Source organism: Sitophilus oryzae, unplaced genomic scaffold (assembly GCF_002938485.1).
Source record: "Sitophilus oryzae breed Bouriz unplaced genomic scaffold, Soryzae_2.0 scaffold_130_pilon_pilon, whole genome shotgun sequence".
NCBI lineage: Eukaryota > Metazoa > Arthropoda > Insecta > Coleoptera > Curculionidae > Sitophilus > Sitophilus oryzae.
Window position 1 is genome coordinate 435,011 of NW_022145960.1, and position 24,470 is coordinate 459,480.

The 24,470-nt window shown below is 33.4% G+C and overlaps 2 protein-coding genes across 2 annotated transcripts in view; both read right to left on the bottom strand.

The window, feature by feature from the left end:
* Positions 1-20,828, bottom strand: part of LOC115874995 (serine-protein kinase ATM) — a 96,796-nt gene extending 75,968 nt beyond the window's left edge. Inside the window, exons 1-9 of the mRNA XM_030890307.1 lie at positions 20,379-20,828; positions 20,170-20,272; positions 19,592-19,753; positions 19,303-19,532; positions 9,208-9,309; positions 8,894-9,151; positions 7,940-8,064; positions 7,654-7,887; positions 4,112-4,956 (exon numbers count right to left, since the gene is read on the bottom strand). Coding sequence (XP_030746167.1) covers positions 4,112-4,956; positions 7,654-7,887; positions 7,940-8,064; positions 8,894-9,151; positions 9,208-9,309; positions 19,303-19,532; positions 19,592-19,753; positions 20,170-20,272; positions 20,379-20,567 — 2,248 coding nt within the window. The 5' untranslated portion in view covers positions 20,568-20,828. The remainder of the gene's footprint in view (positions 1-4,111; positions 4,957-7,653; positions 7,888-7,939; positions 8,065-8,893; positions 9,152-9,207; positions 9,310-19,302; positions 19,533-19,591; positions 19,754-20,169; positions 20,273-20,378) is intronic.
* A 742-nt stretch (positions 20,829-21,570) lies between these two features.
* LOC115874967 (protein FAM200A-like) lies at positions 21,571-24,470 on the bottom strand. The gene is made up of 2 exons (XM_030890273.1): positions 24,100-24,470; positions 21,571-23,993 (listed from the first exon to the last, which is right to left on the bottom strand). Exon 2 carries the CDS (start codon positions 23,982-23,984, stop codon positions 21,882-21,884), a length of 2,103 nt encoding a protein of 700 aa, XP_030746133.1. The 5' UTR covers positions 23,985-23,993; positions 24,100-24,470; the 3' UTR covers positions 21,571-21,881.

Genomic DNA, 24,470 nt, shown 5'->3' on the forward strand with positions numbered 1-24,470 from the left:
TCTTAATTTCTATGAAAATGTGACATATCTGGTTTTTCCCGTGTAGTCTTCATTTGTTCACTCCATTTATTGCTGTGAAAACGATTTAGGTATGTCGCCAATATTGAAGTTATTAATGTAAATTTGATATTACATAATTTATTATTGTTTTAATGTTTTAAATTATCCGCAATTAACTCGAAAAACACTACGATCCGGAAATAAATCGGACATACGCTATAACAGTAACATTATTTGCGCAGTCGTTTTTTTGCGCCTCGGCCAGTGTCAACAAGGCTGGCCAAGTATACTTGGCAAGTGTACGATTAATCGTTTGACTCGGGCTATATTTACCGACAGAGAGTGGGGACACGACAAGTGACCAAGGAACCCGTTCTCACGACATGGCAAGTATATTCCAATAACAAATATTTGTCAAGTACGCCAGTCGTGAGAATCCGCCTTTAAGTTTTTGTACCTGGTAAATACCCAAGGGGTCAATAAATGGTATATTGAATATGGGTAAATAGCTTTAATTTTAATTTTTTAAAATGCGTTTTTAATTTAAGGTATTCTAACAATTTTTAAAAACAATTTGTTGTTAAATTAAAATTATTGAATTACTAATATCTCACTTAAGAAATTAATCTCTTAAGACCTTAAGGAAATGCCAATCATACTTCTAATACTTGTCTTAAAAATATTGTAGTATAGTAATCGCAAAACAATTTCCGATGCACGTGGTCCACTTTGAGTGACAAGCGATGGCGACAGTGCTGCCAGATTGTGATGGATTTATGGGATGAATCTTAATTTAAAATTGACAGACAACATATTTATTATATCATTTTTTAAAAAGTTTTACGTTTTATTTTAAATTTAATAAATAATATTTTAGTGATTAATTGATCTTTTTGTTTTATAGCTCATTTTACTTATTACATATTGGCAAAGTCCATTATGAAGATTATTATAAGCGTTATATGGGCTATTTTTTTTTATTGATGTACATCTTACAACGCCATAAGTGGTTATAACAAGTAAGAGGGTGCTATTAATGCACAAACTAATAATCACAGAATTTAATAAAAACTAGCTTTGAAAGTGGTATAATGTGCTTATCAATCAAACTTACTTTTCTGACTGCAGTCAAGGGTAATAAAGGACCTTTATTGTCACATTCTCATTCAAAATAGTTTTAAAAAAAACAGGGAGCTACAAGCTCTTTGCTTCGACTATTTAAATGCTTCGGCATATTTTCAACACACAAATTTCAAGAAATGTAATACAAAAACTCGAAAATTTAGTTCTTAAAAGAACTGTTTGTGTTTAAAAGTGCAACTTAAAAAAAAAAGACTAAGGCAAAAAAAAAACAGAATTACCCACAAAGATTCAACAACAACACGATATTATACAAAATAATGACTGACACTAGGATAATAATTAATTGTCAAATAATAAAAAACAACAATGCTGATCGCGGCGCAATGTGACCAACATAGCGATAATAAAATTAGGTTTAAACTAATTTCTGCAGCTTTAATCTAAATAAAATATCTGTTACAATCATTTGCTCTATAAAGTAAAATGAAGAGCTGCTCGGTATCTTAAATTATACAACAAATTTAAACATTTTTGTCTAAATTTCATTTAGTCAGGTTTATAGACTTTAGTGTCAATGTCGATATGATTGATTGCATCAGAAAATGTTTTGGGATTACAATATGTTATATCCGCACAAATGAAACTATATACAGGGTTGTTCACCACCATAGTTCACCACATACGACACGGAGTATTGTAGCTAAACGATGAGATTTTTACAAATTGTAAGTTTTGGATTCGTTGAAGGACTATTAGAGCTACAATTTAAAAATATTTTCACAAGATACAGAGTGTCCTAAATAAGTAAAAAATATTATAGTTGTATTTTTTTAAATAGAACACCCTGTATATTATTCTATTTTTGGATTCTACGATTAAAATAAAGGTAAATTTGATTAAGGTTTATCATACTTAAACCTTGCCGTTTTTGAAATATTTTCAATTTTCTGAAATTGAATACAGTAAAAATTTTAAGGCTTCATTTCCACAAGGGTATCAAAGTTTTTAATACTAAATATTTACTGAAGATTATTTATTGATCAGATATTTTATTACAATAATAAAAAATTTACTACCTTATATAGGGTGTCCAAAAATATATATTAAATAATTACTAGCTTTAAACGGCAGTAACTTGTTTAATTTAAATAGAACACCCTGTATGTTTTACGTGAATCATATGCACAATTTAATTGTCTATCAAATTTTATTATACCCTTTTTTACCTATCTCTTCAAATTTTCCTAGAAAATGCATTTTCTGATAATTTAGACCTCATTTATATGGACTCTCACTATACCCGTGGAATATTGACATTTCAGATTTTTTTAAAGCAACATATATGTACAAAATGTACAGGTGGTAAATATTGCAAGCCCATTGGTATATAAAAAAACTATTTAAATTTTTGTAAAAGAATATACCAATTAAATATACCACCATTATTTCTGACCAAAAATTAGGTAATTACATACTTTTAAATTGTTTTAATTAATAAAGTATTCTAAATAAATGTGGATTTGGCTCAGAAATCAATATAATAATAAGTTATGAAAATCAACGTCTCTGTTCTTATAAATAAGCATACGTCAAAAGATGACATAAAATTTATAAGGTGTTACTTTTTACCACACTGTCTAATACAAATTCAGTTTTTTAGTATTTGGAGCAATTATTATTAATCAACGTAAACAGTCAATTAGTGTAGTTTGAATACTGGGATCATATTAATTAGTCCTCTTTAACAAAAAAAAATATTTAAACATTTTTTTTATTTTTAATGAAATAAGCGAACTATATCGACAATATTAGTATCTGTACTATGTGAAAATTTGTTACATATTTAAAAATGATCTAAAATGTCAATATTCCATGGGTATAGTGATAATGAGGTCTAAATTATAAGAAAATGCATTTTCTACGAAAACTTGAAGAGATGGGTAAAAAATGGTATAATACAATTTGATAGACAATTACATTGTGCATCTGATTCACGTAAAATATATAGGGTGTTCTATTTAAATTAAACAAGTTATTGCCGTTTATAGCTAGTAATTATTTACTATAAATTTTTTGGACACTCTGTATAAGGTAGTAAAATTTTTATTATTGCAACACAATATCTGATCAAGAAATAATCTTCAGTAAATATTTAGTATTAAAAACTAAGATACCCTTGGAGAAATGGAGCCTTAAAATTTTTACTGCAATTTCATAAAATCGAAAATATTTCAAAAACGGTAAGGTTTAAATGTGATAAACCTTAATCAAATTTACCTTTATTTTAATCGTAGAATCTAAAAATAGAATAATATACAGGGAGTTCCATTTAAAAAAATGCGACTATAATATTTTTGACTTATTTGGGACACTCTGTATCTTGTAAAAATATTTTTAAATTGTAGCTCTAATAGTTCTTCAACGAACCCTAAACTTACAATTTATAAAAATCTAATTGTTTAGCTACAATACTCCATGTCGTATGTGGTGAACAACCCTGTATATTTTGAGTTAACCTAATTATACAAATATTTTCAGAATTTGGAAAACAACAGAAACTTATGTTCTCCGTGAGAACAATCACTTGTTTGTGAATAAACATTAATCATTTCTAGACTAAAAAAAGATAATTACTCAATAACAGGCCATCAAATTCAACATGTCAAATGCTCTTTAGAAAACTCTTAATGGGGGGCATGTGCAAACAAAGTTTATAAGGTCTAAGATAAGTTTATAAGGTCTTATAAAGTCTTTATAAGTGTGCAGATCAATTTGGTATTAGAACTAGTCCTAAGAATATAAGTTATCCTATATATCTTAGGCCCTGTTAGGACAAAGGCTAATATTAAAATCGCGGCATTTGAAGCATGAACACGAGCATTATTTTAAGTTAATTCATATTCTTGAGATTAAGACTAGTGTTACAGTTGTTAGGGTTAAGATCGGAAGTATAAAGCAACCATTAGTAACTTAATAAAATTATAAAATAAAATTTATTCCGAAGATATTATTTTATAAGGTAACTTACCGTTCTGTAAGAAGTTCACAATTTCAAAAAGCGCCTGAAGAAAAGGCAAGGAAAACACATTTTTGACAGAGTCAGTTATATGATTCCTTATGGACCAAATAGTATCAAGTATTGAGGCCACTTCAAGTACCTCCCGCAACAATTTAACATCCTGTTTTTGATACTTCATTATCTCTTCAATTAGGTTATCTTTATTAATAATCCGTTTTAAAATTACAAATATTTCATTTTCTTCCATAGTATCCTCTGTGATTATTTTGTACTCTATCAATTTGTTTAGAATATTATATAGAAGACCAAAAATACATAATCTACATCCTGTATTCTTCGAATTAGAATTCTGCACCAAGGTTTTAATGTAGTGAGAAACAGAATCGATTATCTCATTTTCTGTATTATATATTCTTGTGGAATCTTTAGATTTATCTTTATTTTCTTCTAGTAGTAAATGATTTAAACTAAAACTACTTTTAGCGTATAGAGTCTTTAACTCTAGAAATTTATCACATCTTTCTTTAGGAATATTTATGTCACCATCAGGATACTGTTTCAGGATTAATGCTACCAAAATTTTAGCAAAATTAGGCTCTAGAAAACATTTAGGATCCTTAACATTTTCAAAGCTAAGCAAGCTATGAAGAAAATTAATTCTCTTAGCCTTGGTTAACTCGGCAAAATTGGTTTGTTCCAGTATTCTTTCTGTAGTGCTTAAATGGTATTTTGTTACAGTGAGAACACCTGGTTTGTATATTTGAACAGCCGATTCTAAGTCAATATAATTATTCTTAATCAATTTTTGAAGTAATATTTGTGTTTCTTCGATGCTCTGATTCAATCCAACAGCGCTAAAATACAATAAAAAAATGTACTAAAATAAAATGTATGTCCTTTATTGTAAAACATATTATGCACCAACTCTACTAGTTTAATTTTGCTCGGAAATGAACGAGTTTAAGCTACGTTAAATAGCAATAAAGACCATTCCAAGTAGCATTTTTAGACACAAAATCAAAATAAAATCTCTGCTGAGAAACATTGCGAAACAGTTTCAAAACAATGAAGGTGTTTGTGTCAAGACACAAAAGTTCTGGAATTAATTCGACACATTTTTGATACATATTTTCGTAATATAAGTTGGCTTTTTGTTTTGAAACGTTTTACCAAAATATGGTTTCGCTATATAAGCTATAACAATAAAGATCTCAGTGTCACACATTTTTCGAAACTTTTAAGAAACAGATGTGGCTCACATTTATAGAGGCTTGGTACCGGTTTTATGCCTGAAAATTTTCCATAATTGATTTGATATTCTGTCAAGTACGAGAACATAACCTTACTTTATTGTTTGGATTCTGTTCTGCACTTTTTGTATTTAATCATTTAATTTAACCATTCTTCAAGTTTTTGTAGTACTATAATTAAAAATTTTATAATTATTTATTATACGCATTACAGAGATGATTTGTTTTATGAATAAATGTAATAATAGCCACTACCCATATCCAAGAGGAGACCGAAGAAAAATGTTACCAGCAAAAGTTTTTTTTCTCTTTTTTCCACAATGTATTACATGTTTTTATGTTTTAATTGTTATATAATAAGTAAATAAAAGTGTTTTAATTATTTTGACCAGAAGTTTTGATTGGCGTTGTTGACAGGCGACTAGTCCAACATTTCTACACAGATTTGGAAATATTTTGGAAACATAGGTTTCCATTTATTGTCGATTCATTTTCGAAACACGAGTTTCTCTCTTTTTAGACACAAATATGATTATTTGTGTCCGACTCCATGTCAATTTTATAAAATAATGAATTAAAATTCTGCCATGTTGGCTAGCGCTAGCGTTTTTAATTAAAAATATGGTTTTTATCGGTTGTTGAACTTTTAAACTCATAATAACGCGTTCTACTTACATAAATTTATATATTTTTATTTTCAGAACCATGAAATGGAAGTAGAAATAACAATCTATATTTCAAATAAAAAATATTTTGTAGCAACAAATAATGATATATAGAAGAGGCATTAAAAATGTGAAAGTACATTATTAAACTAAACGATAAATTTACTTTTGTCAGACATTTTTTGCGCGAGAAAACCTAAAAACAAAGATATTAAGACAAAAAAAATTATGACGGAGGTCGACATTGTTGATGGTTGTTTTCATTTTGAAATCTACACACAGACAGACTATTTTAGTTTGGTATTATGTTTTTTTTCACATTTAGAAACAGTGGCTGTCGAAAACGGAAACATCTTGGACTAAAATTGCAAAAAATGTTTCAAAACATTTCCTCTAAAAGTTTTGATTCCGCATCCAAAAATTTCAGGAAAGGCTAGTGCCACCACATTGGAAACACATGTAATAAAGCCATATAAAATATATGGGTTACAAAAATGTTTCTTATTTGTGGCATACCGTTTCCATTTTGTATCAAGAAACAGAGACACGATTATTAGAAACATTACCTAAAATGCTACTTGGGTTTTGAGTACACAAAGTATTCACTAGTGCAGAATGTTTTACCATAAAGAACAAACCTATATTTTAATAAGTTCTGACGCTCAAAATGTTTTATGATCATGGTAGCTTTGATTTGGACAAAAAAAAAATTAAAAATTCTAATGTGAATTATAATAAAAATTCTTTACATCATCGAACCTACTTTGCAGTAATACCATACAAACGAAAAAAAAAAACGGCGTCAAAGACGAATGACAATCTATGATATACTTCGCGAGGCTAACCCTAGACGTCATTACTTGCAGGGTACTCTTCTTCATTTTTAACGGCGCTTACTGCCAGTTGGCCTTAAGGAAGTTGTAATTTATTTTTTTATTGAGTAAAAATGAGTTTTAAATGGTTTAAATTTAAAGAAAAAATATTTTTTTTGGAAATAGATTTGTGTTCTGGAAACATTCTATCCTTTTTTAATCTTTCTATAATTAGTGTTAGTTTTGACAAGCTTTCTGCCAATTTTTAGTAAATGAGAGTCTAGAGATTTACCTCGCCAATATTATCAATTGTCATTCCTCAGCCGTTTTTGACGCCATTTTTTTTTAACATACGGTACTTGTCCACTCACATAAAAATGCCCTATATAAATAATATGATTAGGTATTTTGACCTCTCCTAAAATGTTCAAATCTTAGTTATTTTAAATAACCCTACCTTTATTATTTAAAAATTAATAGGCTAATAAAATTGATTTTCAACAATATAATATATCATTATTTATTGTTATGCTCTTAAACCAAAACCGTCAGTTTTTTCAGTATAGCAGTTTAAAAAAATCTATTATACAGTATGTCCCCGGATTGTCTTTACAAGAGAAAAAAAACTTTTTTATTATTGACATTTTGAGAAAAATATTCTTCATAAAAAATGTTGCTTGTTCTAAAAAGGTTAATCCCGTTTATACTTTTCCAAATTTCGCTACCTACCGTTTTAGAGAAAATTAAAAAAAAACAAGCTTCAAAGTAAAAATAATTAAAGACATAAAATAAGTACGTAGAACATTCGGTAGAACAAAATTTACCTCAAAGTTGATTCCCCTATAAGCCTCCAGATACTATCAATTTCATCTTTGCTATCAAAGTTCAACCGATTCTGTACATCTATCAGTATTCCTTGACATTCATATATGTAATTGGTAGTGTTAGTATCTTTTTCTTCACACTGCAGAGTATGAAGTAGTTTTAATAGCTGTAGAAATAGCTTCTCATCGATCACTTCGGGATATTTGTCTAATAAAGCACCAGTAAGTTTAATCCTGAAAACGTATTATAAATATAAAAAAAAAATAAATAAATAATTTCCATTACCAGATCCAACTTTTAGTCGCTTGAATTTCTTGAACAAAAAATTCAAAAGTCATCTCAAGTTTTATTCTCTTCTGGGGATGCTCTGAAGGATCAGAAGAAGGTATATGTTCCTTATAATTAAGCAACTAAAAATATTTATTTAAATAAAGTAGTTGTTAGTTATTTTGTAAACATACAGGATGTTTGCCAAAACGTATGCCATCTCTTGTGGGGAGATTCCTCACGTAAAAATAAGATTTATTTTTATATCAACATTCCCATTCTGCTTTGTTTCGTAGCTAAAAGAGGTTAAAGTCTTATTTTTTTTATTTATTATAATTTTCTTCCAAGTGCTTTTAGCGATCGAATGAAATTTTGAGGGTAAAAATTACTATAAGTGATACATATTTTAATGCAAAAAAAGTGTCTACATATACCAGGGACATGCATATGGGTTATCACTGGAATATTTTTCTCGAGGGGCAAACCGCTGCCAAAAATGGTGTACAATAAATACCAATTTTGGGAAAAAAATACCAAAAATATGGTGTACAATAAATACCAATTTTGGGAAAAAAAAACCAAAAACACCAAATTATTTCCAAAAAATAGCTAACCAAATTAGAACCAAAAATACCAAATTAGTACCAAAGTCTTTCTTAAGCAGCATGTTTAAAAAATTGTTTGCTGGCATTGATTCTGGCCTCGATTCTGGCTTATTCTCATCAGGTTCATTCTCGGGTTCATTTAGACACAGTCGAGAATGACTGAAACCGAGACAGAGATCTCGGTCGGACCTTAATAATAATAGTAATAACTTTGACCATCAAAGAAACTATAAAAAATTGAAGTTTTTAGCCTCCTGTGGGTATGAAACAAAGCAGAATTGGAGCTATGTTGACATAAAAAATAAATCCTTTTTTACGTGAGAGAGATGGCACGTTTTTTGAAACACCCTGTGGAAACATTGCCCACCTGTTTGCTAACTTCAACAAATAGAGAAACAAAACTTTGTAAGAGTAGAGTAGTTCTTCCATGAGGTATGAAAATCAACGTATTTTTAATAGTACACTGTAAATAATTAGAGATTTCTGAACTTAAGATAGAGTACATGCTTCTTATACATCTTTTCCAGAGATCCCAACTGGAGGCTAAAGCTTGCGAGTCTCCTTCTACTACTCCATCAGGGTTACGAATGGTCATTTGTAACAGACAAAAGTCCAAGAACCGTTCCTTAAAATTTAAATATTAGTGAAAGAATTGATTTCATCCAGACAGAATAAACCTACTTTCACTGCAGATTCATGGCCACTTGCATTATATAATTGTAATAATGCATAGAAAACGTCTTCTCCAAATTTTATACAAGACATTCTGTTATCTTCGACAGTCTAAAAAAATATTATATCAAATAAAAACATTTAAAATTCTTGGTAGTTTATATGTAGCTTTTTTCTTTATTGTTTTAGGAATGATAATGAGACCCAAAAGAAGCAGGTCCATGACAGACGAGACCTTTGAGACCTATTTGGTATATAATTAAAGCAAATTATGTGTTTACAACCAGCAGTATCTAATTTCGTAAATTAATGTTCATTTATATTTCACCAATTCTTCTTCCTTAGTTCACCATTGAAGGAGAGTTGGCTACATAAAAAACCTTATCATCGTTACATGGCTAATTTTTCTTGTGAAGTATCCTTTTGTGTAGCCATTGTGAAATAGTCATGTCTGCCAGCGCGATTCCGGTGAATAGCTTTTATTTATTATTAAGAAACGTGTAAAATTGTTGACAGACATTTTTCTTATTGCTAAAATGCCGGCAGACAACGCGAAAGAGGCATGAAATTTTGACAAAAAAAAACCATCACATACATTCGTGTCGATTGGTGGAATGTCATGTTTATTGTTTATTTATGTAAGCCGTATGCAAAAGGGCAGGCAAAAAAATCGTGGCTCAATCAGCGGTAGACAGTTATCAAAAGCGCGATATTACTCTACAGGGTGAATCTTGAATAAGAGCAAATATTTTCAGAGCTGGTAGATCTCAATAAAAGAAACATATATTTTCTTTTTACCGTTTTCCAAGTAAGTCCAAAATAACCCAGTTATTCAAATTTGAAAATTTAAAAAGAAACTGATTTATTTTTAGTCACCTGTTTTTATTCTGTACTTGCATCCATTCTTTTAGCACAGAAGAAAAAATAACTAATTATTTCTTCTTCTGTGCTTTTAGTGTGTAGCCATAGACTAAAGCCGTAAGCATGGTAGGTTAAGAAATAATTATACCGTGGGTAAATTTGCGGTAAACAGGCAGTTCTAAAAAATTTTCTAAAGTATACAGGAAAATTTAAAAAAAATGCACGATTTTCTACATCTTTTTTTGCGAAGAAAACTCATAGATCCTGTTGTCGAAATATATCACCCTTAAAAGTATTTGCACTTATTTAAGACTCACACTGTATAAAGCGTTTTCAGGAAACGCTCGCCGCGTTATTAATTGAAACATAATGCATGTAAGTCTACAAAAATTTTATGGCGTAGATATCGACTTAGAGGAAGACTCGTTTGCGAGAGCGAGGATCTGCAGTACGATGAGTCAGATACAAATAGTGAGACAGAATAGTAAATATATGATATCTGTTATTGAAATAATAAAAAAATATATTTATAATATAATCGTATACATGATTTATCTATACTAAATGGATGAGGCGGCGAGCGTTCCCTGAAAACGCTAGAGTAATATCGCGCTTTTGATAACTATCTGCAGCTGATTTAGCCACGATCTTTTTGTCTGCCCTTTTGCACATACGGCTTTTACAATAAATAAATATGACAATTTACCAATCGGCATGCATGTATGCCATAATTTTTTTCATTCTTCAAATTTAAATTTTTTAATAATTTTTAAATTTCTTGCCTCTTTCGCTTTGTTTGGCATTTTAGCGACTAGAAAAATGTCTACCAACAATTTTCCACGTTTCTTAATAATAAATAAAAGCTATTTTCGCAATTATAACTCGTGTACCTTATAACATCTTTAGTGTTAAAATTTCACCTTTTCGATTGGCCGCCCCCGCTTTAAGCCCTGGGATCGCGCTGGCAGACATGACTATTTCACAATGGCTACACAAAAGGATACTTCACACAAAAAATTAGCCATGTAACGATGGTAAAGTTTTTTATGTAGACTATTGGTAGAATATACCCTCTTCATATGTATTTTATTCATAAACATTATTTTATTTAAGGAATATACTTATTTATGCAATTAAAAAAAAAGTATTTTCATCTTGTACAGGGTGGCGCCTCTCATACGCCGCTGAGGCTCCAAGGAGAACGACAGTTTGTATTGTAATGAAATATTGTGAGCATATGTAGGTTAATTCAGAGCACTTTTTAAAAATAAAAAGAGTTCTACAGGGTGGCCCCAAAAAAGTTACATATCAAAGTTGCGTTTTTTGTAATGGAACACCCTATATATTAATTGATTTTCGGATTTTGGAGGAAAATAAAGGTGAGTTTTATAAGAAAAGTATATGACTAAAACGTAAGGTTTTTGATATATTTCACATTTTCTAGAAATAAAGAACAATTTTTAAATTACAACAAAAGCTACCTAAATTGAAATTTACCCAGTATAGCCTAATATGTAGTTAAATTAACTACTGTATTTTAAATCAAATTAAAACTTAATCCAAAAAGTTATACAGGGTGAGACAAAATTAATATTGAACATTGGTGACCTTTAAAAGCACGTTACTCTCTTATTTTAAATGGAACACCCAGTATATTATTCCGATATTCAATGGAGAATTTATGTCTCTTCAAAATACTATTAAGGTTGCCTACCCCCCAAACAAAGATTTTCCTAGATATTTTCATTTACATGATTTGATCTGAGTAGATCTTTATTATTTGATAAAACCTAGGTGGCTGTGATATGTCTGACGTTAACATAGTTGTCTAATTAGTCCAATTTTAACAACTAGTTATCATTTTCTGTCAGTTAAAACAAAAAAAATTCTCAGAAATTTGCCGAAATGCAAACTTATCCTACATCAGAGAGAATTGATATGATTCTATTAGTTGGTGAATGCAGTGTGCATTCACCAATTAATAGAATACTTAAATGCTCCTCCCATCTAGTGTCGACAACGTGAGAGAAATTATTGTAGCTGCTTTTCGAGGTAGAACTCCCCATATGCCTTTTGAAATGAAAAGATAATTTTATGCAGTTAACAGGAAAGGACGCATTTTGAGCATTTGATTTCATCTAGTTAATTTTTGTCATATAATTATAGGTTTATATCTAGTTTTAATTCTGTAATAATTAAAATATGTTTTAAACGTGTATCTTTTTATTACCCTAGAATATTTTACTCTACAATCTTTAATTTTTGTTAAATTAACAAAAGGTATATCACACAGCCACCTAGATTTTTTCAAATAATAAAGATTTACTGACCCAAAATCATAAAAATTAAAATATCTCGGAAAATATTTGTCTGAGGGGTAGGCAACCTTAATAATAATTTGGAGATATATAAATTCCCCATTTAACACCGGAAAAATATACTGGGTGTTCCATTTAAAATAAAGGAGTAACTTACTTTTAAAAGTGACTAATTTTCCATATTAATTTTGTCTTACCCTGTATAACTTTTTGGGTCAAATTTCAATTTGGTTTAACATACAATGTTTACTGTATTAATTATCAGGCTATACAAGGTCAACAAAAATTTAGGTAGCTGTTATCAAAATTTAAAATTTACTCTTCATTTTCACAAAATGTGAAATATGTCAAAATCGTTAGATTTTAGGTATATGCTTCTTTAATAAAACTCACCTTTATTTTTTTCCTAGAATCCGAAAATCAATTAATATATAGGGTGTTTCATTAGAAAAAACACAACTTTGTTGTGTGACTTTTTTTGGGAATACCCTGTATAATTCTATATATTTTTATAAAATGCTTTTAGTTAACCTACATATGCTGCCAAAATTTCATGTTGATATAAACTACTGTTCTCATTGGTATGAGAGGCGCCACCCTGTAAAAATCACTTATTTTAAATACCTATTTTCTATTTTGTATTGTCAAGAAAAATGGCGCATCCGCCAGAAATTAAAAATGTATTACTGGTTGCCTGCACAACCGCAACGTATCCGCCAGAAATTAAAAGACTTTTTCAGGCGCCATCTTTTAGTCAAGTCGAGAAGTAAGGGAATCAGACAATAGAATTGTCTGGTATGAAGAAGTACGCTTTCCGAGAATTGGGGAAATTTCGAGAAGCAGTCAATAGAGTATATAAGCTGGAGCCATCGACAACTGAGACAGTTTTCTTTTTGAAATTTGAATATACCGCGTGGAAATTGAAAATCGGACAATTTGGTGAAGGAATCTTATAAATAGTTAGTTTGTTGTGTGTTATAAGTTAGTAATTGTGTATAAAGTGAGAAAATAAATTGTTAAGTATTTTATCGTGAGTATAAATAGTGGACCACGGAATCCGTAACAATTGGTGTCGGAAGTGCGATTCAAGAGGATTTTAAGAAGAAATTAAGTGGATTGGACGATTTTTACACCGAATTTGGGAATTTTTATGGTTGGTACGAGACAGCAAGCGAGGAAAAATGGAGGAAGTAAGCAAACTATTGGGCGATTTTATGGAGAATATGAGAAGAGAGAAAGCTGAAGAACAAGAAAGACTACGTAAAGATAAGGAAGAGGAAAAAAATTACGACGTCAAGAAGAACAGGACCGGCTTGAGAAAATGTTGGGTAATTTGGAAATTCGTTTCGAGGAGCGACATCGTAGAAAAACAAGAAGAACAGGACCGGCTTGAGAAAATTTTCGAAGATTGGAAAAATTCAACGACAACAAGACAAACAAGAAGAACAGGACCGGCTTGAGAAAATTTTAGAAGATTTAAAAAATTCAGCGAGAACAAGACAAACAAGAAGAGCAGGACCGTATTCAACAGAGTATCGAAAATTCGGAACGAAGACAAGAGACCCACTTCCAAGAAGTCGTAGAAGATCTGGAGGAGCGCCTTCAGCAGAAAATGGAAAAATTAGAGATGGACCTACAGAAGACCAAGGTACAAGTAAGGACACCTGGCGTTCAAGGAACAGCGAACCTTAAGGCCCCGACCTACGATGGACAAACGACATGGACAATGTACCACCGTCAGTTTGAGGCAGCCGCCGCTGCCAACGGATGGACTGACCAGGAGAAAGCAGCGGCACTTGTCATCGCGCTGCGCGGCCCTGCCCTGAACTGCTGCAAACTATTCCTGCAGCCCAACAGCAGGGAATACGAAACCTTGGTTGCTGCATTGGACAGAAGATATGGCGATCAACATCGACGTCAACTTTACCAGGCCCAGATCAAGACACGCCTGCAGAGGTCCGGAGAAAGTCTGCAGGAATTTGAAGCTAAGACTTACGTCGGCTGGTACACCTGGCATATCCAGAAGCACCGGAAGGATTTAGGGAGGAACTCGCTGCTCAGTGCTTTATCAGCGGACTGAGGGACAACGAATTACAGAGGGCGCTGCAAATATCCTGATTTTCCACCAGCAGCGAAGCACTGGTCAGGGCGCTGGAAATCGAAGCTGCTTTTAGCGCCATCCCTAGACCGAAGATAAGATCGGTAACGGTCGAGGAACAAGCCCGGAAAGCACCTCACACAGAGGTTTGGAGGAGATGTGTAAGAAAGTCGACAAACTATGTGAGCTACTAATAAACAAGGGAGTCAACAACACCCAGACAGAGAACCAGAGAAGATTCCAGGACCTTATAGGTGCTTTAGATGTGGCAGGAATGGCCACATCAAACGGATTGCCGCGTTCAAATGCGATCCCGTTCACCATCCAGAGAACGTAAGCACCAGGAAAATCCAAAATCAGTCAATACTAAGGGGCGAGTATTGACTGGGGAGAACAGAGCCCCCAGGATTTTTTCCATTAGAAGTCTAGGGAAGAACCGCTGACAGTTTGGTGATCGACGGGAAAGTCAATGGAAAGGGAATCCGAATGACAGTGGACACTGGCGCTATGGTTTCGTTGGTGCGGGCTAACTCAGTGCAAGGATTGAACCTGATGCCTCTGAGAAGAAGAGTATGTTTACGTACAGTTACGGGGGAAATGGCCGTTGTACGGGGAGAGGCTATCGTCGAACTGAAGTTAGGAAATTTGAAGTTCCAGCATAGCGTTTTAGTGGCAGATATTGAAGATGACTTCATCTTGGGCATGGATGTGATTCGTCAACATGGATTTTCGTTCGATCACCAGAGAAATATCTTAAATATTGGAAATGAAGAGTTCATGTTATCTCCAGACGAGGGACCAGGCAGAATGGATGTAAGATCAGCGGAAACTGTGGTGATACCTGGTAATACCGAGAAGATCGTATTCGGTAAAGTGGAGAAAATCGCTGGGTGCTGTGTTGGACTGGTACAAAGTAGCGACAACAAACAAGATAGGTACTTAGTAGGAAAGTCGTTGGTGAACACTGACAAGAATATACCGATCAGAATTGCGAATGTTTTCCCGAATTGTGTCAAGATCCAAAAAGGTGACAAGATAGCCATCTGCGAACCTGTAAGAAGTGTCACCCGATGTGATGAAGTGTCGTCAGTTGTTACACCAAAAGGCATCCCAAGAAACGCTAAAACATCTAGAACAGCCATGGGATCACCTAACACCTGAGGAGAAACAGAAGGCCAAGCAGTTCCTGCTAAAGCATGGCAGTATTTTTGAGAAGAACAACAGTGGAAGAACGGATTTTGTGAAGCACCGGATTAATACTGGTCATGCTCAGCCGATTCGACAACGTCCTCAGAAGGGTGCCCTTTTCCAAACAACAAGAAATGGAGACAATGGTAGATAAGATGCTAGAAGAGGGAGTTATCGAAGAATCATCGAGTCCATGGTCATCTCCCTGTTGTTTTGGTGACGAAGAAAGATGGTAGTACACGATTCTGCGTGGACTATCGGAAGCTCAATGACGTCACTAAGAAGGATAGCTACCCACCGCCACGTATAGACGACACGTTAACCACTCTGGCAGGTTCGTGCTGGTTCTCCACTCGACTTAAAGAGTGGATACTGGCAAGTTGGTCTGGACGAGGAAGACAAAGAAAAGACGGCTTTTTCTACAGGAAACGGACTATACCAATTCAAGGTCATGCCGTTTGGATTATGCAATGCTCCAGCCACTTTCGAACGTCTCATGGAGGTGGTGTTAAGAGGATTAACTTGGAAAACGTGTTTGGTTTACCTCGACGATGTATTGGTTATGGGAAGAACTTTTGAGGAGCATTTGCGAAATTTAGAAGAAGTCTTCGGCCGCATACGGAATGCTCTCCTGTACTTGAACCCGAAGAAGTGTAGCTTATTCCAGCGACAAGTGGAATTTTTGGGCCATGTAGTCTCAGCAGACGGAATTTACACCGACCAGAAGAAAATCGCTGCGATCAAGGATTGGCCTAAACCTCGCGACAAACATGAACTTAGAAGTTTCCTGGGTTTATGCACTTATTACAGAAGATTTGTCAAGGATTTGCCAACATAGCTGCACCCCTTACATAGACTTACAGGTGATGAAGTCGGCTACGAATGGAACACCGATTGTGATGTAGCCTTTGGAAGACTTAAGGCGGCTTTATGTTCAAGTCCTATTCTAGCCTACCCGCAACAACAAGGGTGGTATATCCTGGATACCGACGCCAGCAATATCGGCATAGGTGCAGTGCTATCACAAGTGCAAGATGGCGAAGAACGAGTGATAGAATATTACAGTCGAGTTCTATCTAAACCAGAAAGGAATTACTGCGTTACCCGGAAGGAGCTGCTAGCAATTGTAAAAGCAGTTGATCATTTCCATAAATATCTGTATGGCCAAGAATTTTTAATTAGGACAGATCATGCGGCTCTCAAGTGGCTTATGGAGATGAAACAACCTGAAGGTCAGATAGCACGATGGCTCGAGAAGCTCCAGCAGTATCACTTTACCATCCAACATCGTGCTGGGAAGATGCATGGTAACGCAGACGGTTTATCCAGAAGACCCTGTCAAACCGATTGTGAGCACTGCTGTAAAACGGAACAACGTGAAGGCACTGTTATGATAAGGAGTTTTAAGCTTGGAACCGATGAAATGTGGACGACGACACAATTGAGGAAAGACCAAATGGAAGATCCAGACATCGGAGCAATACTACGGCTCAAGGAAGGTAACGGCGAGAGACCACCGTGGCAAGATATTGCGGACAGAGGGCTCGTTTTCAAAGCTCTCTGGGCCAGTGGAATTCACTGGTTATTGAGAATGGATTGTTAAAGCGCACGTGGAAAGTGCGGATGGCAGGACAGTAACAACTCAGTTACTGGTACCAAGGAAGAAAGCTACTCCAGGTATTGGAAGAAATTCACGGTGGTAAAACTGGAGCCCATCTTGGAGTAAACAAGACCTTGAGCAAGCTGAGAGATCGTTTTTACTGGGTGGATTATTGCGAAGATGTCAAGAAATGGTGTCGACAATGTAAAAACTTGTGCAGCCAGCCAAGGACCAAGCACTCGCTCTAGGGGAAAAATGAAACAATATAACGTTGGACTGCCATTCGAAAGAATCGCTGTTGACATTGCAGGCCCATTCCCCTGAAACGCAATAAGGGCAACAAGTACGTTTTAGTAGCGATGGATTATTTCAGTAAATGGCCAGAAGTTTTTTGCCATTCCAAACCAAGAAGCATCGACTGTAGCTGAAGTATTGGTCAATAATGTCTTCAGTAGATTTGAATTCCCTTTAGAGCTTTCACACTGACCAAGGAAGGAACTTCGAGTCAAGACTGTTCCAGAAGATGTGATCTGCTTTTGGTATTCACACAAGACTAGACAACAGCTTTACATCCGCAGTCTGATGGGATGGTCGAAAGATTCAATAAGACCATTGAAGAACACCTCGAAAATGGTGGCCGAACATCAAAGAGATTGGGATCAACACATACCGCTGTTCCTAATGGCGTATAGAAGTGCAGTTCACAACACCACCGGACTTTCACCATCGAAGATTTTATTTGGTCGAGAATTACGGTTGCCTTGTGACTTGGTGTTCGGATCACCAGACGACGGCACCACGAATGTAGAGGACTACGCGGATGAACTGAAGGAAAGGTTATTGGGAATTCATAAGGCCGTGAGAAGTAAGATTACGCTAGCCAGTGACCGGATGAAAGCTCGTTACGACCTCAGAGCTAATTCTACGGGATTTCAACAGGACGATATGGTATGGTTATATAACCCACAGCGCAAGAAAGGGAGGGTCCCCAAAGTTAACTCCAGCATGGGAAGGTCCTTTATACAGTCATCAAGAGGATAAATGATGTTGTGTACCGGATTCAACGCAGCCCTAGAAGTAAGATGAAAGTAGTTCATCTGGATCGATTGAAGAGATACCAGATAGGAAACCTTGATCGGGACGATCAAATTTGAGAAGGGGGCAATGTCAAGAAAAATGGCGCATCCGCCAGAAATTAAAAATATTACTGGTTGCCTGCACAACCGCAACGTATCCGCCAGAAATTAAAAGACTTTTCAGGCGCCATCTTTTTAGTCAAGTCGAGAAGTAGGGAATCAGACAATAGAATTGTCTGGTATGAAGAAGTACGCTTTCCGGAGAATTGGGGAAATTTCTGAGAAGCAGTCAATAGAGTATATAAGCCGGAGCCATCGACAACTGAGACAGTTTTTGAAATTTGAATATACCGCGTGGAAATTGAAAATCGGACAATTTGGTGAAGGAATCTTATAAATAGTTAGTTTGTTGTGTGTTATAAGTTAGTAATTGTGTATAAAGTGAGAAAATAAATTCGTTAAGTATTTTATCGTGAGTATAAATAGTGGACCCACGGAATCCGTAACAGTATATTAAATAGAAATTTAAAAAGCATTTTATATTTTGTAAGTTTTGGTTTTTTCTATTTGTTTGTTTGTTTTTCTATTATCTATTTTGTATTTTCATTTTAAATATATTTCAAAAACCATTTAACCCATCTCTGCACATGAGAAGTACCGTATGATCGAGAAAAAACGGCGTCAGCGATGGCTATGGAATGAAGATCGCTGTCATTTTATATGTAAATTTATATGGGAAATGTCATTGATGTTCATTTCCCAGCCAACTGGACGCCGTTTTTTTTCGATCATATGGTATTTTTTAAAAAAGGACAACATTTTTCAAAACGTATTGATTAAATTACATTTAGACTTGGTTATTAGGTCTTTGCAAATATAATGCACAAATCACATATTTATGTAGGTATTTAGGCCTTCTAGAAATAAAGCTTCTAGTAATTAATATAACTTTTAAGAGCTTACATGTTTGCAGAAATATAACACAGTCTCCATCACATCGTTATGTACAGATCTAGGATCATTTGGTTTAGCATCCTGACAAAATTTACTCATAAAAGTAAACTGTTCTCGAAGATAACTGGGTGGCAGTCCACACAGAGGTGAATGTTTCATTAGCATCACAAAGCAATTGCATATAAGAACATCACTAGATTCCACAGCAGTAAATTCTGATTTTAATATTTCAAATATTACTAAAAGTGAAATTAATTTAGGATCACTCTAGATTTGTTTATTATTAATGACTACTTACATACAAAATCCTCTGAATCCAGATGGCCTAAACAGGTAATGTTAGGTAGAATATTATTTTTTAATTCCAGCAAAAATAGATTTCTGCACATTTTCATGTTTTTCTCTTTCAAACAACCATCCATATATCTGATTAACTTTGAAATATTAATACATTTGGCACCTAAAAACAATTGAACAAAAATGTATCACTAAGATATCATCAAAAAAATAAAACACTAATTCACCACAATACACCAAAACACTTTACTTCGCATAATCTGCAGATGCGTTCAGTGCTTCCAGTGCAAAATGGAAGTACTGAACGCATCTGCAGATTATGCTAACATGTTCAGGTATCTCTATAAAGTGTTTTGGTATATTGTGGTGAATTAGTGTTTTATTTTGCTGTTGTAACACCAAAGGTTCCAACCCCGAACTGTAAACTTGTTTATATAACATTCTGAGAGCAACAGTTATTGTACCATATCAGTATCATATAAAATTATTTTACTTCAAATGGACATTTGAGAAAAAAACTCATCAACGATATGTATTGTTCTCTATATTTCCTTCATAACTATAATAATTAGTAGGTACCTTGATGAAGAGCTGACTTTATAATCAAATTAAATACTTCAGAAGCATTTTCAAAATTCTTATCATATTGTGTAGAAGTTTTTGTAGCCCTTTTTTCACATTCCTATAAAAAAGTTCGTATAAATACTTTCCTATACAGTTTTTGAACCGTTGCGTTGGTTCAAAATACATATAATAACTAGTGTATGTCAAGTATTAAATAAACTTACCCTTTTCAAACACACTTGTATATTATCTAGAAAGTATTCCCAAGAATGGAGTTTTGCAGAGTTTAAATCTTCCAAAATGTTGTCACTGCTGAGCAAATCCCTGAGCTTTTCGAAGCCCTTTTTTCTCTCTGTTACCTTACTGGAATTCGCCAAGGAAAAGTATTCTTCCAGTAGTCTTGCAACGTTCATTTTTTTAAATTCAATTGTTTACAGTGTTGATTAGAAAAATAGAGACAAAATTTCCTAGATGTATATATAAACACTAATAAGATAATTGTAGCGTAAGTATAAACGTTTTGTGGTTTACATTTTTTATCAGATTAGACGTAAAATTTTGTTTATTATTATTATAACTTCCGTCAAATTGCCGCTATCGAAGAAAAACGTTGAAAGTTTTGGAAAGGAAAATTTGAATTTCCATTGAAACTGACAGTTACAATTTTGAGGTTAAATGCCACTGCCACTGGTGCCACAGATTAGAAACAGAAATATCAGGAAACTTTTACGGGATTTTTTAAAGGTATTTTACAGTATTTTTATAACACCGGGATTTACAAAAAGGAACAAAAAAATACAAACCCCGCAAATAATTACAAACAGTTTAAAAATTAAAATAATTATTAAATTTATTTTGCTCATCTATTAAAATATATTTTTTTGTGTATTATATTTTTTGTTTTGTTGTTTATTCATTTGTTTATTCATAAGAGATTTGGATGATGGATTCCTTTTCCATAGAGTGTTTAAAAAAACTTGTTCCATCTCTCATGGGCAGATATTCATCATGTAAAAATAAGAATTATTAATTTATTAATTTACCTCTATACAAAAGTGCTTCATTTGTCCGCTAGAGGATCAAACTTTAAAAAAAATAAACAAATATTTTCAGATATTTTAAGAACCATTTATTCCGCTTTAAATGAGATTTTGGGTTTCTATGTTTTGCTAAGTGCTCTAACATTTGACTTTCACAAAGATCATGAAAAAGTACGGGAAGGGTGAAAACCACCCCCCCCCCTCCTACATAAATTTTAGTATAAATATTTTCCAACTCCACAGACGGCCGATTATCTTTTCGTAAAATGGCCCCTTTTGATTTTGTGAGATCCAAATGATAGAGCACTTATTAGCAAAACATAGACATAACCTCATTCAAATCGGACTAATGGTTCTTAAAATCAGTGTTGCCAACCAGAAAACTACGAATATCGCTACGTCACTACACAAATTCCGCTACTCCCCGCTACGGTCGTGTCATTTCTAATTTCACTACAAATCTAGTCTATTTTGGAATTATGATTTATATAGATACCATTTGGCAATTGATTTTTTTCAATATAAAAAAAAATTACAGCAAAATAAGCACTTTTATTTTGTAAACATATAAATATAAACAATAAATCACAAATAAATCCTTATCTGGAAAAATGGAAAATAAATCAAAAATATATTTTCTCTTTAAAAGATAAACATACACTTAAATTAACTAACTCTAATCGTGCTCTAATCTGAATCAGACGTGTCAGTGTCACAAACATTTTCTTTGGGGGCGGTGGACCTAGTTGCCTCATTTTTGGTTTTAAATTGGTACATGAACTGATTAAATTTTTGAAAATGGCTTTCGCTAATTGCATAACTCGTGCAGCATTTATTTTTGGTTGCTAAATCAATTTTTACTCTGAGAATATCACTCAGAGTATCAGGTGAAAGGCGATTTCTTTTTTTTGACTTAACATCAGTCATTATTGAAAACACTCTTTCCACGTCCGCGTTGCCGTGAGTTAAAGTAAGGATGATCAGAGCAACTATGCTGATATTTCTAAATAAATGCTCATCGTTAAAATTTTTCATGTCCAACAAAGTTGTCCAGAACGTAATTACATCATCGCATGTTAGACTTTCTTTTTCTTCTTCAGAAAAATATATTTTTATATTATTATATTCAGTTATAGCTTTTACGGGGTCTATTTTATTTTTAAATGTGTTACAAATTTCATCAATATCATGTTTTAGATTTACATTCAGAGCATTTTGCGGTTGTACAAATGTAATATTTTTATAAAATTTATCTTTAGTAGGCAATCTTTTAAATGCTTGGGCAACGGCTACTTGATAAAATTTCAAACACTTAAGTTTAAATTGTTCGTTATCAGCTTTGATACAATCTTTGAGTAAATTCATGGTATTCAAACCCACATTAATTTCTTCCACCGGAAGCAACACATTTGGATCAAATACATTTAATAGATCAAGTTCAACCTCACTCGTATAACAGGAGGGTTTGACAAAGTTTACACATAGTATCTTCACAAATCTTCTACTCTCTACATACATTTTATCTACAAGGACTTTGGAAGACTGAAACATAGCATTAAATGAATTAAAGATCGGAAGAACGTGTTTTAAAAATAGAAGATAAGCTTTGACATAGGGATTTTGCATTTCATTAAATATCATATTGCCTACTTGATTTTTATCTTCAAAGGCAGCTACTCGGAAGACTTCTAAAAGAACATCCCACTGATCAATTAGCCTTTCAACACAATTTGATAGTGCCAACCATCTGGTTTTGCTGGGGCTTATAATTTTAAGTTGAGCTGCCCGCATAAATTGTTGAAATTCTTCTAAAACTGACTGTCTCTTTGGACTTCTAGAAAAATAATTGGAGATATTTTGCAATAATGCTTCTATATTACTTGGCAATTCTTGGCTAGCGGCAGCAGCAATTAAATGAGCCGAGTGACACACACATCCATTTACAACAATATGGTGATTTTCGTTTAAGAGATAAGTCTTAAATGATTCTTTGTTCCCCATCATGACACTGGCGTTATCAGAGCAATAACCCACAATATTATTCACGCTTAAATTAAAATCAGTCAGACATTTTTTAAACAGGGAATAGAGACCTTTTGCTGACCCCTCATCAGCCTTGATGGGAATTAAGTCTAATAATTCGGTTTTGATTTTGTTTTCATAAATATATCTAACTAAAATACACAGGTACCGATAATTGCTGATGTCTGTACTTTCATCTACAAGAATAGAAAAACTGTTATTCTTCAGTTCACCACACAATGCCTCTTTAATTGTAGATGCAAGTACGTTTTTTAAAATGCTTGTGCATTTTGTACGCCTTAATTGCATATTTTTTGCGATTTTCGAATCACTAAAACTTAATTTACAAGTGTCGGTTACATGGTCAATAGAACTAAAACTAAAATTATGAGATGCAGCTAACAAAGTAAATCTGATATCTGCTATTATTAGATTTTTATCTTGTTTAGAAGACTGAAATATTTCAGTAATTGGTCTAGTTATTTGCGTTAAGTTCATATTTTTTAAATGTTTCTGACTTTTCCCATGGCTTAACAAATCACTTCTTTTGGTCCCTAAATTCAACTGGCATACTTTACACTTAGCTTTAGCTGGATCTTCAGTTGGTAGTAGCCATCGCTTAAAAATATCTTCTTCCATCCACTTTCTGGAAAAAAGTTGTTTTCGGCTTTTCTTTTCATCTCTGGCCAGTTCGTGCCTCATTGCCCTTTTCTTTTTCGGAGTAGATGATCCGCTTTTTCCTATATCAGAATCAGATAACTCAGACATATTGCGCCCCTGAAATGAGTGCAAATTATGTAATTTTTTATTGTGGTATTTATGCATATTTAGATATGTATTCTGCTTGAATGCATGTATATATGTATAAATCATATTAGCATACCTTTTTATAATACTAAATACACGTACAACCTACATTGCTTTTGTTTTGTTTACTTTAAAAGATTTTGGGAACCACCGAGAACTAGTAAATAGCGATCAGCGCACTAGAGCCTAGAGCCCTCTACCGCTCCCGGCGCTCTCTAACACATTTTACCTGGCACGCCACAGTGCCGGTTGATTGATTGATTGATAGATGTCGCTGCCTTGTTGATTTGAGTTTTAGTTAATAATAAATAAGATTAATATATAATAAAACACATAACTTCTTACTGCTCATAATACTTATGATAAATAATCTGTTTTAGAATGTTGACGTCATTACACGCGTCTAAGAGAATTAAAATATTCCGCTACGTCTTACTGTCATTTGGT

Coding starts and splice junctions, on each gene's coding strand:
- LOC115874967 (XM_030890273.1), bottom strand. CDS start 23,984: ATGTCTGAGTTATCTGATTCTGATATAGGAAAAAGCGGATCATCTACT.